The 14732-nt window shown below is 43.0% G+C and overlaps 2 protein-coding genes across 2 annotated transcripts in view; one reads left to right on the top strand and one right to left on the bottom strand.

The window, feature by feature from the left end:
• Nucleotides 1-8327, bottom strand: part of lpgat1 (lysophosphatidylglycerol acyltransferase 1) — a 128607-nt gene extending 120280 nt beyond the window's left edge. Inside the window, exons 1-2 of the mRNA XM_078557033.1 lie at nt 8219-8327; nt 6205-6465 (exon numbers count right to left, since the gene is read on the bottom strand). Of these exons, the coding sequence (XP_078413159.1) occupies nt 6205-6465; nt 8219-8288 (331 nt within the window). The 5' untranslated portion in view covers nt 8289-8327. The remainder of the gene's footprint in view (nt 1-6204; nt 6466-8218) is intronic.
• A 239-nt stretch (nt 8328-8566) lies between these two features.
• The window catches only part of nek2 (NIMA-related kinase 2), a 56538-nt gene continuing 50372 nt past the window's right edge, over nt 8567-14732 (top strand). The window contains exon 1 of the mRNA XM_078557032.1: nt 8567-8681. The gene's annotated coding sequence lies outside the window, so the exon portion shown is untranslated. The remainder of the gene's footprint in view (nt 8682-14732) is intronic.

The following is a 14732-nucleotide window of genomic DNA, read 5'->3' as shown; positions in this document are numbered from 1 at the left end:
TTCTCTTTGAATGCAAATTTTCATGGTATCACTAGGCCCTTTAAACTCCACCTGTTCTAACAATAAAACCCCTTTCATAGTACCAATTTTATTAGTAATATAAACATATTGCTTGGTGTCTCCTAGCTAGGTGCAAGATTTCATTCCCCTTCTTGAATGCTTTATTCAACAAAATGCAAATGCACTCTACCTTACTGATTACATCTCAAAACTATTGTACATCAAAGCACCCAGACTAGCTGGCTTTAATCCAATTAAAACACACACAGACACCCACAGACTAAATCTCTATTTAAAAAATAATTTCCAATAACACTATATACATTAATAGCTTCATGACATCTTGCACCCCCTCTAGAGTAGAACCCTTTATTTTACATTGTCTCTCCATGTTCTTCATACCAAAATGTATCACCTCATATTTCTCTGCATTGAACTTCATTTGCCACCTATCTGCCCATACCACCAACTCGTCTATGCCCTTTTGAAGTTCAACACCGTCTTCCTCATGGTTCACAATGCTTCCAAGTTTTGTATTGTCTGCAAATTTTGAAATTGTTCCCTGTGCACCAAGGTCTAGATCATTCATCAGGAAAAGCAAGGGTGCCAATACCGACCCCTGGGGAACGCCACTACACCAGCACAAAAAACATCCATTAACCATTACTCTGTTTCCTGTCACTCAGCCAATTTTGTATCCACGTTGCTACTGTCCCTTTTAATTCATGAGCAATAACTTCTCTCACAAGTCTGTTGTATGGCACTATATCAAATGCCTTTTGAAAGTTCATGTGCACCATATCAACAGCATTATCCTCATCAACCCTATCTGTTACCTCTTCAAAAAATTCCAGCAAGTTAGTGAAACACAATTTCCCCTTAATAAATCCATGCTGGCTCTCCTTAATTGTCCATATGACTATTATTTGTCCCGAATTTTAGTTTCTAGAAGTTTCCCCACCACTGAAGTTAAACTGACTGGTTTGTAGTTGCCGGGCTTATCCCTACACCCTCTTTTGAACAAGGGCGTATTGTTTGCAACTCTCCAATCCTCTGGCACCACCCCAGAGTTTTAAGGACAACTGAAAAATTATGGCCCGTGCCTATGCAATTTCCACCCTCCTTTCCATATCCTTAGATGCATCTCATCCAGTCTTGGTGCTTGTCACTTTAAATACAGACAGTCCATCCAATACCTCCTCTTTATCAATTTTAAACATTTTTAGTGATTGAATTTCCTCCTCTCCCACCATGGCCTGGGTAGCATCTTTTTCCTTGGTAAAGACAGATGTAAAGTATTAATTCAATACCTTAGCCATGTCCCCCATGTGTAAATCCCCTTTTTGATCCCTAATCAGCCCTACTCCTCCTTTTACCACCATTTTACTATTTATATGCCTGCAGAAGACTTTTCAATTCAATATCTGAAAATGAAGGGCAACATCTAGGAGAGGAGTGAACCAAGTATAGGTCCCAGGAGAACTTTGGAGGAGACAATGTATACTAAGGAGAAAAGCAATTGGTGGAAATGCTCTGGCTATGATTGTACAAGTAAAAGTGGAACCAGGCAAGCAGCCCTTGTGAACTGTACAACGGAGGAGGATAGGAAAATTGGTTGTCAAAAATTGGAAAGAGATTGAGAAGTAATAAACCATGATCACAGCCATAAAAAAAAAAATTGGACCCTCATCACGTGTGCTGGGTCAGCTCAGTACACAGCAATCCATTTCCTGCATCATGCCAAGTCTTGCTCAGTTTTCTACATAGCCCATCATTGATCCAAGTTGGACTTCAACTCCAATCGTCACCAGCTCAAAGAAGGAGCAGTGGAACCTGCAAAAAGCCAACTAGGAGGAATACAGCAAGATATTGGAACAAAATGTTCCATCGCTACCATCCCAAAATATCCTTATACAGCTGGCATACAGTCGCTTCTGCAGAGCCATCTATATAGCCGCCACCAGAACCATTCCAAGGAAATACCACCCTGTGTACATCCCTTGCCTGGAAGAGGAGTCTGCCTTCCTACTCCAACAATAGGGATCCTCCGGGTGACCCAGGTGTGGCAACCCAGATGTGGCAGGCCATCTGATTGAATCCCTGGATTGTGCTCGCCAGGCCAGGTGGGAAGAGACAAAAAAAAACCTGATTTCACCCACTCAAGTCGGAAATGTTGGAGAGTCCTAGGCCACCTCAGAGCAGCCTAGCAACCATTAACGTTAAGCCACCCATTTGTAAATACCAGTCAGGTAGTGAGCCATCTCCTTCACATGGGAAAAGCACTGCTGGGAAAAAAAAGTGAAGAAGCAAATCCAGAGCAAGTGGAGATCCTTCCATAGGCAGCACAATTCCAGATCTGAGTCCTTTACCACCCTGGAGTTGGACTAAATACTACAAAAACCAACAAGCCAGGAACTGCTACTGGTTATGACAACATCCTCTCTGAATTCCTGGTACTCCTTGCCCCAGGGGCCCACCCCTGGTTGACAAAGGTCATCTTCAAGGGAAGACTGCTAAAATCCTGGCACATGTCTAACGTCATCAGCCTCTCAAAGCCAGGCAAAGACCCAAAATTATCCAACTATTGACCAATATCCCTGCTATCAGTATGCTTCAAGGTAGTAAAGCACCTAACCCTACAGTGGATCAAGCCAGAAGTGGAAAACATCCTAAGTGCAAAGAAGCACTTATGATCAGCTCCTCGCATTAACTACTTCAATTGAAAATGGTTTACAAAGAAATCTCAAAACAGGGGCAATTTTCCTTGACCTCACTGCAGTGTATGATACAGTCTGGCACACTGGCCTATTAATTAAAATATCAAGAGTTCTCCCTTCGAGTTACTGACGTCATTGAATTGCTATTCTGGGACAGACAGTTCAGGGTACATTTGGCCGGCAAGACTAGCACCTAGAGGAATCAGACAAATGAGCTACCCAGAGGTCCGTCTTAGCCCCAACCCTGTTCAAATTGTGCCCACCCCAATCCACTCCCGGACGTTTATCTATGCAGATGACATCTGTTGTGGCATACAGGCTCAGGCTTTCCCTCAGCTGGAAGATGCACTAAACAACGATATTGCAAAGCTGGCCAACTACTGCAAGACATGGTGCCTACAACCAAGCACCAGTAAAGCAGTCTCTCACACAGTCCGCCTTCACAATATCAGCACTAAGAGGGAACTGAACATCACCCTGCATGGCCAGAGACTGAAGTACAATCCCGACCTTGTTTATCTAGGCAGCACCCTTGACAGAATCCTCACATACAGACAGCACCTCATCATAACAGCAGAAAAGATTAAAACCTGCAACAACTTCCTCAGTAAGCTTGCCAGTACCTCACGGGGAACACAGGCCAAGACCTTAAGGACCTCTGCTCTTTCCATCACATACTTAACTGCAAAATACTGTGCCCCAATATGGTACCAATCTTTTCAGACCAAACTTTTCAATGTGCAACTCAACAATGGACATCATCACTGGTACTCTTCAATCAACTCACCTCCTCTGGCTCCCAGTCCTAAGCAACATTGCCTATCCCCACCCCACATCAGGAGGGTAATTGCAACAAGCAAGCTACTGGAGAAGGTCCACTTGAACCCAAGCCTGCCCTTATTCAATGAGCTCCTCAACCCACCATGCCTTCCCTCACGTCACCCCATATGGTTAAACCCACCTTGCCAAGGAGTAACACCTATGGCAGGAGGAAACATCCACCTGAAACCACCATCACTGTAGACCCCATTGCTTGTCCACCCGGCTTCAATTTTCCATAGCAACAGTTGGCCCTTTTAAAATCATTTCAAGACTGGCCAAGGTCTCTGTGCAGCCACCCAACATCAATGGGGTCGCCAAGGCTATCCAGGCTGCAGCTGTCGTGCAATCCAAACAACGATTCACACTGTCAAGGAGTGTCCGCTGACTAAACTTGAAGACAGGCTTAAAGAACTCCATCTAACCACTGACAAGGCTATCGCTTGGTTCAGTGACTATGCACACAATAAATAAATAAGTACAGTGGGAGAGGTGGGAATCTGACTACAGGGAATAAAATACAGAGTTGAGGGAGAAATGAGCAATCTGGAAACAACACAATCAAGGATATGGGGAGGTAAGGAAAGTTGGGAATTAGACAATAGTGTGAAAAGACAGAGGAATCAAGGGTGGGGTTTTTTTCTGAGAGAGGGGTGATGGAGGTTTTGAAAGAAAGCCATTTACAATGTCAGTTTGCATTGGACCAGGCGTGAAGTTGGGTGATCAGCAGTCTAGTAAGAACAGGGCCAAGAGAGCACAAGATGGGCCTCAAGAATGGTTTGAACCTGGTGAGGAAGAGATGGGCATTCACAAGCTAGGTAGGCAGGAATTGGCTTGGTGGGCAAGAAGATGGTGGGAGCAGAGGCAGCTAAAAAGATAGTCTCTACTTTGGTGATAACGCAAATAATGAGCTTCTCACATTTGTGGTTAGAAATGAGGATGGATGGGGCAGAGATTTGAGCAGGTAGTTGGGTAACACTGTGGCATATCACAAGTTGAATAACAAAATAAAGTTTTCTGGAACTTTCTTAATCTCCAAGCAGTGGCATGTTGGTCTTTTTTTAAAAAAGCTTGTCAATATTTTATATTTCCATAAGATTACTGATGTACAGAATATTTTAGAACACATTCTTTACTAATAGTATTAGAAGTTGTTAGAAGTTTTTCGTAAGCACCTGATGTACTGCTGAGCAAAATGTTTGAATCTTCAGTTTTCTGCACGTTATACTGATTTCAACAATTTCAAGTAAATTTAACTCTATCTCCACACCCATGGGGAACTGGCTCACACCTTCCAGTGACTAATTTCAGAGTATGAGGGCAGAAATCCTGGATTAAGCCACTTGCCAATGGAAAGATGCATCATAGGAAACAATGAAAGAAGAGGGAGAAAAAGGTAGAATCACTCAACAAAACTTCAAGGAACAGAAATTCTTAGCAGCAGTATTATCCCCCACATAATTTTGAATTTTTCACTCACCAATTCTAACAAATGGCATAAACAAAAACAAAAACAACAACAACTTGGAGTTTTTAAACACAGTAAAAAGTCCAATGTTACTGCATAGAAACGATGGCAGTGAACAACAGTGGGCTACAAAAGGTGACTGAAAGCATGATCAAAAGAGTAAATTTTAAATAGACTTGTATACTCATGTTTGTTTTTCTGCTTAAGAAAAACATATATTCCACAATTCTTACAGAATTAAATGAAAAGTTTGCATTTATATAGTGCTTTTCACAACCACTGCACTTCTCAAAACAATTTACAGCCAGCCAATGAGTACTTTTGAATTTGCGCACAGCAAACTCCCAAAAACACCAATGTAATAATGGCCAGATCATGCTTTTGTGATGTTGAGCGAGGGCCAAATATTGGCCAGGACACCAGGGATAACTATGATACTCTTCTTCGAAATAGTGTCATGGGATCTTTTACATCCACTTGAGTAGAGAAGGGGCCTCGGTTTAATGCCTCATCTGAAGGATCGCACCTACAACAGTACAGCACTCCCTCAGCACTGCACTGGAATGTCAGCCTTGATTTTTGTGCTCAAACCCTGGAGTGGGACTTAAGCCTGGAAAGCTTGGGACTCAGAGGTAAGTGTGCTACCAACCTGAGCCAGAGTTGACACACTCAAACCCCCTAAGAGAAATTACTGGAGGGAAACAAGTGTTACTGAGCACTAAGTAGTGACAGAAATAAGTTTCCTCAATTACTCTTTGGGTCTTGCCTTTTTACAAAAGACAAATTTAAGAAAAGACAATGAAAGTCAGATGCAGACACCATACATTTTTCCACAAATTTCTCTGTTCATTCAGAAATGGGAGCTGAATGCTAAGTGGAGCTCAATACTGCCCACAAGGAAGGAGGAATAAAAAAAAGTGTCATTGGACAAGACCTACGTAAATATTCTTACTGCTCTCAGATAGCATCAGAGCAAGACTGACAAATTGCTGGATCAGATTACCTGCCAACCTTCTTCCCAACAGAATAACTATGGATCAAGTGTTTGAAAAGCAGAAAAATAAACATATTTGCTGATGATTTATTGATTTCTACACAAAGGTTAGCACACACTCTCAAATACTACCAGTGTACAAATATATCAAATTGTACTTCATTTAGCGATGCAACAATCTATAGCAACTCCTCTTAAATTCCTACCTGTGTAGCCTGCTGTCCAACCCCACGAAGACACCATAGCCAACAGCCATTTGAACATTATTCCTTCCATGTGCCAGAACAGTTTACTATTAAGTAATTTCAATGGCTGAAGAACTATGAGATACAAAATATAGGATGGAATTGCAGCCAGGTTGTTGATCACCATAAAAAGAAATCGGATTGTGCCTTTCACCAATATCCAGCTTCCACGCTGTATTTCCTTTCTGTTCATTGCCATGCCTCTACCTCCTCTGCCTGGCCCTGCAGAAACAATGGTAGATTTTTGTACAAAATGCAAAACAAAAATCAACTGAATTACAAATTGTGCATTCTAGCAAAACAGCTATTGCCCATAGGGCAGTGGCTGCCAAGGTCACCGCATACAATTAAACCAAGTTCAGATCATAACTAATAAGTGTACTGTACAAAACTGAATCAAACATAAACTGGATACCATTATCACAAGAAACAGCCTGAAAGTGTGGTATGTGCATAATGTTCAGACATACTATGGTTGTGGTTATATTCCATGGCTGGAGTGAGATTTCCAAAGTTACTTGAACTGCAACCATAAAATCCAATTTTCTGATTGGATGCTTTGCTAGAACAATTCAAGATTAATTTGTGAACATAAAAAATCTTCTAATTGAACCATTCTTTACTAAATGAAAAGTAAAACGTGCAATATTAATCTCCTCCAATCATCATACACTTCGTTCTCACGAAAACGGTAGTGATAAACCATATCCTACACCAAAGAATTTGAGAAAAGCACTTTTTAGAGCAAGGTAAATTCAATTTAACAAAGAAAAGAACGATTAATAGAATTTGCTTTTAAATTAACAGATTCATACGGGCGATAGCGAGAATTGAACAATGAAGGTTAATTAGAAAAAAAATGAACCTCAACATACATTTAACATAAAGTGTCAAACGTTAACTTTTGAAAACTGAGACTTTGAAAAGCAGACACTGGAGTATTGCACGCCCCAGTTACGTCACTACTTAATATTTCAATTTCCTTTAATCGGTTTAACAAAAATAAACAATGTATTTGGATTACAAAAAACAAAACCAATCTATAGTCCCAGACTAAATTTACAATTCCAGACTAAATGCAGAATATCCACATTTGGGAATCCTAGGTAACGAGCCTTCCCGATTACATGTGTAAAGACGCACTTTCTCTCTCTGAACAGTCTAGTCCTTGTTGTTCATTTACTTTGGTCACGACTGCCAAATTGCAGGCGACTTACTTGCTCTATCGCTTGGATAATGTCTGATAGATTTGCTGATGGCTTCCACGCCCACGTTTTGGAAAAAGCGATCGAGCAGAATTAAAACTAGAATATCATTTAAAGAGAAGTATTAAACACAACCTTACCTATGTTGTTTGTGATCCAGTATCTATAAAAGGAAATAAGATCGAGATGAAGAGGACAGCGAGAGAACTCTGGACGGTTACTTTAGTGGTAGCTGAGAGGTCATGGACTGATCGTCTGGGCAGTTACCCAAAGATATGACGGGGATGAGCATCAACTGCCTGAAGCTACTGGGCCAAGAAGCTGGTTTCCTTACTGATTTCCTAACAAGACACGAAAATAATACAAATAATCCAATCGGTGATTAATTTCGTTCACAATATCCGCATCTGACAAGTGCTAGCCAGCCCTTCCCTTACTCAGTGCCATGCCCGTTTTGGAGACTTTAAATCTACGATATTCACTTTCAAACCAACTATAACATAAGACGTTCTCTCCTTCCTTAGACCCTCCATTATTAAAATAAACAAATAATCCCCCCCGTTGGTAATCCCACGGCTTCATCAATGTAAAGATATAAACGGCTTAGTTCGTTTTCAATAAAAATGGACAAGCAGGATCCCCTTTTGAAAAAAAAACGACCCGACTGTTAGACTGTCTGATAGAAGCTTGTACCCCCCCACCCCCGTCCTCGACAATGAAGAGTAGTAGGAGCCCAGCTTGAACAATTGACACACATACTGTCCTCTCACATGGCTCGCGGGCTCTGGGCGCTGCAGCAGGCTCAGCGCGCGGGGCTGGGCTCGGCTCGGGGCTGCGCATTCACCGCCCGGCGTTCCAGAACCCTGAAGCCCGGCACATTCCACTGCCAGAACCTTCTCCTTGTGTCTCCACTACAATCTCCGGCCTTCACGTATAACCAGCCAAACCAGCGCGCACAAGCCCCCCCCCTACCCAACCGTCCGCCACCCCCCACGCATTACGCACCACGTCAGAGTCACGCTCCCGAACAAAGGAAGAGAAGGTGCGGGAGGAAAGAGAGGAACCAATCATCTTGTGTTTGTGCCTCTATCAAATATACACAATGTTCCAGAGCCACTGCCGTCGACAGCAGCGCTCCCTGTCCACGCTCATGGTAAAAGACAGCTGTGGGTCTGCCGGTGGGAACTCCTTGGCCGAAACTAAATCACTACAGCTGCTGGAAATATTCGGCAGGTCCGTGGAGAGAAACGAAAGCTAACGGGCCTGATTTTAACTCAGTGTAAGTGAATGGGTTTTAATGAGTTAAAATCAGGCCCACTGTTTCAAGTCAATGACCCTAATCGGAACTGGAAGGGGTTAGAAACATAGAAATTTTACAGCACAGTGGGAGTGTTTTAAGATTTAAGACAGATGAGGAGGAATTTCTTCTCTAAGAGGGTAGTGAACCTTCTTTATCACAGAGGGCTGTAGAGGTTGGGTCGTTAAGTATATTCAAGACTGAGATAGACAGATTTTTAATCAGTAAGGGGATCGAGGGTTATGGGGAAAAGGCAGGAAAGTGGAGTTGAGGGCAGAGCAGACTCGATGGGCTGAATGGCCTGCTTCTGTTCCTGCATCTTATTGAGGATATTTGGCTTGTCGTGTCTGTACAAACCAACAGAGCTATCCAGCCAAATCCCACTTTCCAGTTCCTGGTCTGTAGCCCCCTAAGTTATGGTGCTACCAGTGCATGTCCAAGTACTTTTTAAAGTGTGCTAAGGGTTTCTACCTCTACTGTCCTTTCAGGCAGTGAGTTCCAAACTGTCAACACCGAATGAGTAAAAAGAAATCTCAACTATTCGCTAATCATTCTGCCAATTACTTTAAATCTATTCCCTGGTTATTGACCTCTCTGCTAAGGGAAATAGGTTATTCACAATTTTATACACCTTGATTAAATCTCCCCTCAGCTTCCTCTAATAGAAACAAATCTAGCCCAGCCAATCTTTACTCATAGGTAAAATCTTCATTTGTGACATCCCCATAAATCTCCCCTGCTCCCATACACTGCAGCATCCTACCATTTATTGTGTATTTCCATGCCTTGTCTGCCCTCCCAAATGTATTATCATGTATTCCATTTGCTACTTTTCTGCCCACTCGACCAGTCCATTGATATCTTCCTGCAGTCTACAGCTTTCTTCCTCACTAGTCATCCAGGGGACAATTTTTGTATCGTCTGCAAACTTCTGAATCATGTCCCCTATACTTAAGTCTAAATCATTAACATATATCACAAATAGCAAGGGACTACTGAACCCTGTGGAATACCACTCAGAGTAACCTTCCTCACAAAAACATCCATTGGTTAGCTTCTTGCAGCTCAGCAATTTTGGATCTAATTTGCCACTTTCTCTTGGATTCCATGAGTTCTTTTCTGACCAGTCTGCCATGTGGGACCTTGTCAAAAGCTTTGCTAAAATCATGTAGATTACATCAAATGCACTTGATGGGGGAGGCAATGGCATAATGGTATTGTCGCTGGATGAGTAATCTATAGGGTAATCCATAGGACCAGGATGCGAATCCTGCAACAGCAGATGATGGAATTTGAATTCAATAAAAATCTGGAATTAAAAGTCTAATGATGACAATTGATGAACCAAAGACCCCATTTGCTTCACCGGAGGAAATCTGCCATCCTTACCTCGTCTGGCCTACACGCGACTCCAGACCCACAGTAATGTGATTGACTCTTATACCCTCTGAAATAGCCTAGCAAGTCACTTAGTTGTATCAAACCGACACAAAAAAGGAATGAAACTGGACAAACCACCCACAACTACCTAAGCACTGCAAAAAAACAACAGCAAACTCAGCCCTCCTTATTAACATCTGGGAGCTACTGCCAAAATTGGGAGAGCTGTCTCACAGACTAGTTAAGCAACAGCCTAACATAGTCCTCACAGAATCATACCTTACAGATCATGTCCTAGACACCATCATCACCATCCCTATCCCTGAGCACGTCCTGTCCCACCCACAGGACAGACCTAGCAGAGGTGGTGGCACAGTCAGGAGGGAGTTGCCCTGGGAGTCCTCAAAATTGACTCTGAACCCCAGGAAGTCTCATGGCATCAGGTCAAACATGAACAAGGAAACCTCCTGCTGATTACCACGTACCACCTTCAGCTGATGAATCAGTGCTCCTCCGTGTTGAACATCATTTGGAGGAAGTACTGAGGCTGGCAAGGGCACATAATGTACTCTGGGTGGGGGACTTTAATCTCCTACACCAAGAGTGGCTCGCTAGCACTATTACTGACTGAGCTGCCCAGTCCTAAAGGACATAGCTGCTAGACTGGGTCTGCAGCAGGTGGTGAGGGAACCAACAAGACAGAAAAACATACGTGACCTCATCCACACCAACCAACCTGCCTGCCGCAGATGCATCTGTCCATGACAACATCGGTAGGAGTGACCACTGCACAGTCATTGTGCAAAGTCCCGCCTTCAAATTAAGGATACCCTCCGTGTTGTGTGGCACTACCACCGTGCTAAATGGGATAGATTTTGAACAGGTCTAGCAACCCAAGTCAGGGCATCCATGAGGCACAGTGAACCATCAGCAGCAGCAGAATTATACTTAAACACAATCTGTAACCTCATGGCCTGGCATATCCCCCACTCTACCATTACCATCAAGCCAGGGGATCAAGGGTGCAAGAGGGCATGCCAGGAGCAGCACCAGGCATACCTAAAAATGAGGTGTCAACCTGGTGAAGCTATATCACAGGACTACTTGCGTGCCGAATAGCATAAGCAGCAAGTGATAGAGCTAAGCGACCCCACAACCAACAGATCAGATCGAAGCTCTGCAGCCCTGCCACATCCAGTCGTAAATGGTGGTGGACAATTAAATAATTCACTGGAGGAGGAGGCTCCACAAATATCCCCATCCTCAATGATGGGGAAGCCCTGCATATCAGAGCAAAAGATAAGGCTGAAGCATTTGCTACAATCTTCAGCCAGAAGTGCTGAGTGGATGATCCATCTCAGCTTCCTCTGGAGGTCCCAACCATCACAAATACAGTCTTCAGCCAATTCGATTCACTCCATGTGATATCAAGAAACGGCTGAAGGCACTTAGTGCAAAGGCTATGGGCCCTGACAATATTCCGGCAATAGAACTGAAGACTTGTGCTCCAGAACTTGCTGCACCTCTAGCCAAGCTGTCCCAAAACAGCTACAACACTGGCATCTACCCGGCTATGTGGAAAATTACTTAGGTATGTCCTGTACACAAAAAGCAGACAAACCCAACCCGGCCAATTACCAATTTCTCCAATCTTTCCTCATAACTGAAGTATCTCATCCCTGGAACCATTCTCAATAACTTCTTCTGCACTCTCTCCATCGCATTCACATCCTATTGTGTGATGCCCAGAACTGTACACAATACTCCAGCTGAGGCCTAACCAGTGTCTTATATAAGTTCATCAAAACCTCCCTGCTCTTGTACCCTATGCTCCTATTAATGAAGCATAGAATACTGTATGCTTTAGAAACAGCTCTATGTACCTGTCCTGCCACCTTTAATGACTTATGTACATATACACCCGGGTCTCTCTGCTCTTGCACACCCTTTAGAATAGTATCCTTTATTTTATACTGTCTCTCCATGCTCTTTGTACCAAAGCGTATCATCTCACACGTCTCCACATTGAACTTCATCTGCTACCTATCTGCCCACTCCAATGTGTCAATGTCCTTTTGAAGTTGTACACTGTCCTCCTCACAGTTTACAATTCTCCCAAGTTTTGTGTCATCTGCAAACTTTGGAATTGTCCCCTGCATACAAAGATCTAAATCATATATAATGATCTATCAGGAAAAGCAAGGATCCCAATGCCGACCCATGGGGAACTCCGCTACAAACCTTCTTCCAGCTGGAAAATACCCATTATCCATTACTCTGTTTCCTATCCCTCAGCCAATTTTGTACCCATGTTGCTACTGTTCCTTTTATTCCATGACCTATAACTTTCCTCTCAAGTCCGTTGTGTGGTACTGTATTAAATGCTTTTTGGAAGTCCATATACATCACATCAACGGCCTTGCCCTCATCAACCACCTCTGTTACCTCTTCAAAAATCTCCAGCAAGTTAGTTAGACATGATTTTCCTTTAACAATTCCATGCTTACTCTTTCGAATCAATCCACATTTTTCCATGTGACTATTAATTCTATCCTGAATAATTGTTTCTAGATGTTTCCCTACCACCAAAGTTGAACTGACTGGTTTGTAATTGCAGGGCAGATCCTTACAACCTTTTTTGAACAAGGGCATAATGTTTGCAATTCTCCAGTCCTCCAGTACCTCCCCCGAATTCAGGGAACATTGAAAGATTATTGCCAGTGCCTCTGCAATTTCCTCTCTCACTTCCTTCAATATTTTTGGATGCATCTCATCCAGTCCCTGTGCCTTATCAACTTTATGTACCAACAGGTTATCCAATACCTCCTTCTTATCAATTTTAAACCCTTCTAGCCTCTGCGTTTCCTCCTTCGTCACCATGGCCTGGGCAACATCTACTTAGTAGGTAAAGACAGATGCAAATAATTCATTTAACATCTCAGCTGTGCCTCTTGCCTGTATGTGTAAATCCCCTTTTTGGTCCCTAATCGGCCCTACTCCTCCTTTTATCATCCATGTGCTTATAGAATACTTTGGGATTTCCTTTTATGTTAGCTGCCAGTCTTTTTTCATAATCCCTCTTTGCTTTTTCACATCCTTTCTGAGCCATCTGTATTCTGTAGCACAAAGAAAGATGGTTGTAGTTGTTGGAGGTCAGTCATCTCAGCTCCAGGACATCGCTGCAGGAGTTCCTCAGGGTAGTGTCCTCGGCCCAACAATCTTCAGCTGCTTCAATGACCTTCCTTCCATCATAAGGTCAGAAGTGGGGATATTCGCTGATGACTGCACAACATTCAGCACCATTTGCAACTCCTCAGATACTGAAGCAGTCCAGGTCCAAACGCAGCAAGACCTGGACAATATCCGGGCTTGAGCTGGCAAGTAACATTCGCGCCACAAAAGTGCCAGGCAATGACTATCTCCAACAAGAGAGCATCTAAACATCGCCCCTTGACGTTCAATGGCATTACCATCACTGAATCCCCCACTATCAACATCCTGGGGATTACCATTGACCAGAAACTGAACTGGACTAGCCATATAAATACTATGGCTACAAGGGCAGGTCAGAGGCTAGGAATCCTACGACGAGTAACTCACCTCCTGACTCCCCAAAGCCTGTCCACCATCTACAAGGCGCAAGTCAGGAGTGTGATGGAATACTCTCCACTTGCCTGGATGAGTGCAGCTCTAACAACACTGAAGAAGCTTGACACCATCCAGGACAAGGCAGCTTGCTTGATTGGCACCACATCCACAAATATTCACTCCCTCTGCCACCGATGCACAGTAGCAACAGTGTGTACCATCTACAAGATACACTGCAGGAATTCATCAAAGCTCCTTAGATAGCACCTTCCAAACCCATGACCACTACCATCTAGAAGGACAAGGGCAGCAGATAGATGGGAACACCACCACATGGAAGTTCCCATCCAAGTCACTCACCATCCTGACTTGGAAATATATCAATATTCCTTCACTGTCGCCGGATCAAAATCCTGGAACTCCCTTCCTAACAGCACTGTGTACACCACATGGACTGCAGCGGTTCAAGAAGGCAACTCACCGCAACTCACTCAAGGGCAACTAAGGGATGAGCAATAAATGCTGGCCCAACCAGTGAAGCCCACATCCTGTGAATGAATTTTTTAAAAACTACCCTTCCTGTTACCGACTGAAAAAGTTCAATCAAATTAGTCACACATAATCTTCCCTTAACAAATCCACACTGACTGATTAATTTGTGCCTTTTTAAATGATGATTTATATTGTCCCAGATAATTTTTTCTAACAATTCAGTTTGGCTGACTGGACTGTAATTACTCAGTCTATTTTTTTCTCCCTTTGTACATTAGTACAATGTTAGCAGTTCTTCAGCACCACACCTGTAACCAGAAAGGATTGGAAAATAATGGTCAGAGCCTCTGCTATTTCCTCTGTTGCTTTTCTTAAAAGCCGGAGATACATTTCATTCAGGTCTGGCCAATTATCCACTTTCAAATATGTTAAATTCCTCAATATTTTTTCTCTCATTGCATTTATACCATCCAATTTTTCACAATCCTTCTCCTTAGCTACTATGTCTGCATCACCTCCCTTTTTTG

Source organism: Cetorhinus maximus, chromosome 14 (assembly GCF_964194155.1).
Source record: "Cetorhinus maximus chromosome 14, sCetMax3.hap1.1, whole genome shotgun sequence".
Lineage (NCBI taxonomy): Eukaryota > Metazoa > Chordata > Chondrichthyes > Lamniformes > Cetorhinidae > Cetorhinus > Cetorhinus maximus.
Note: the sequence above shows the minus strand (reverse complement) of the source record. Positions and strands in the feature narration are given on the sequence as shown.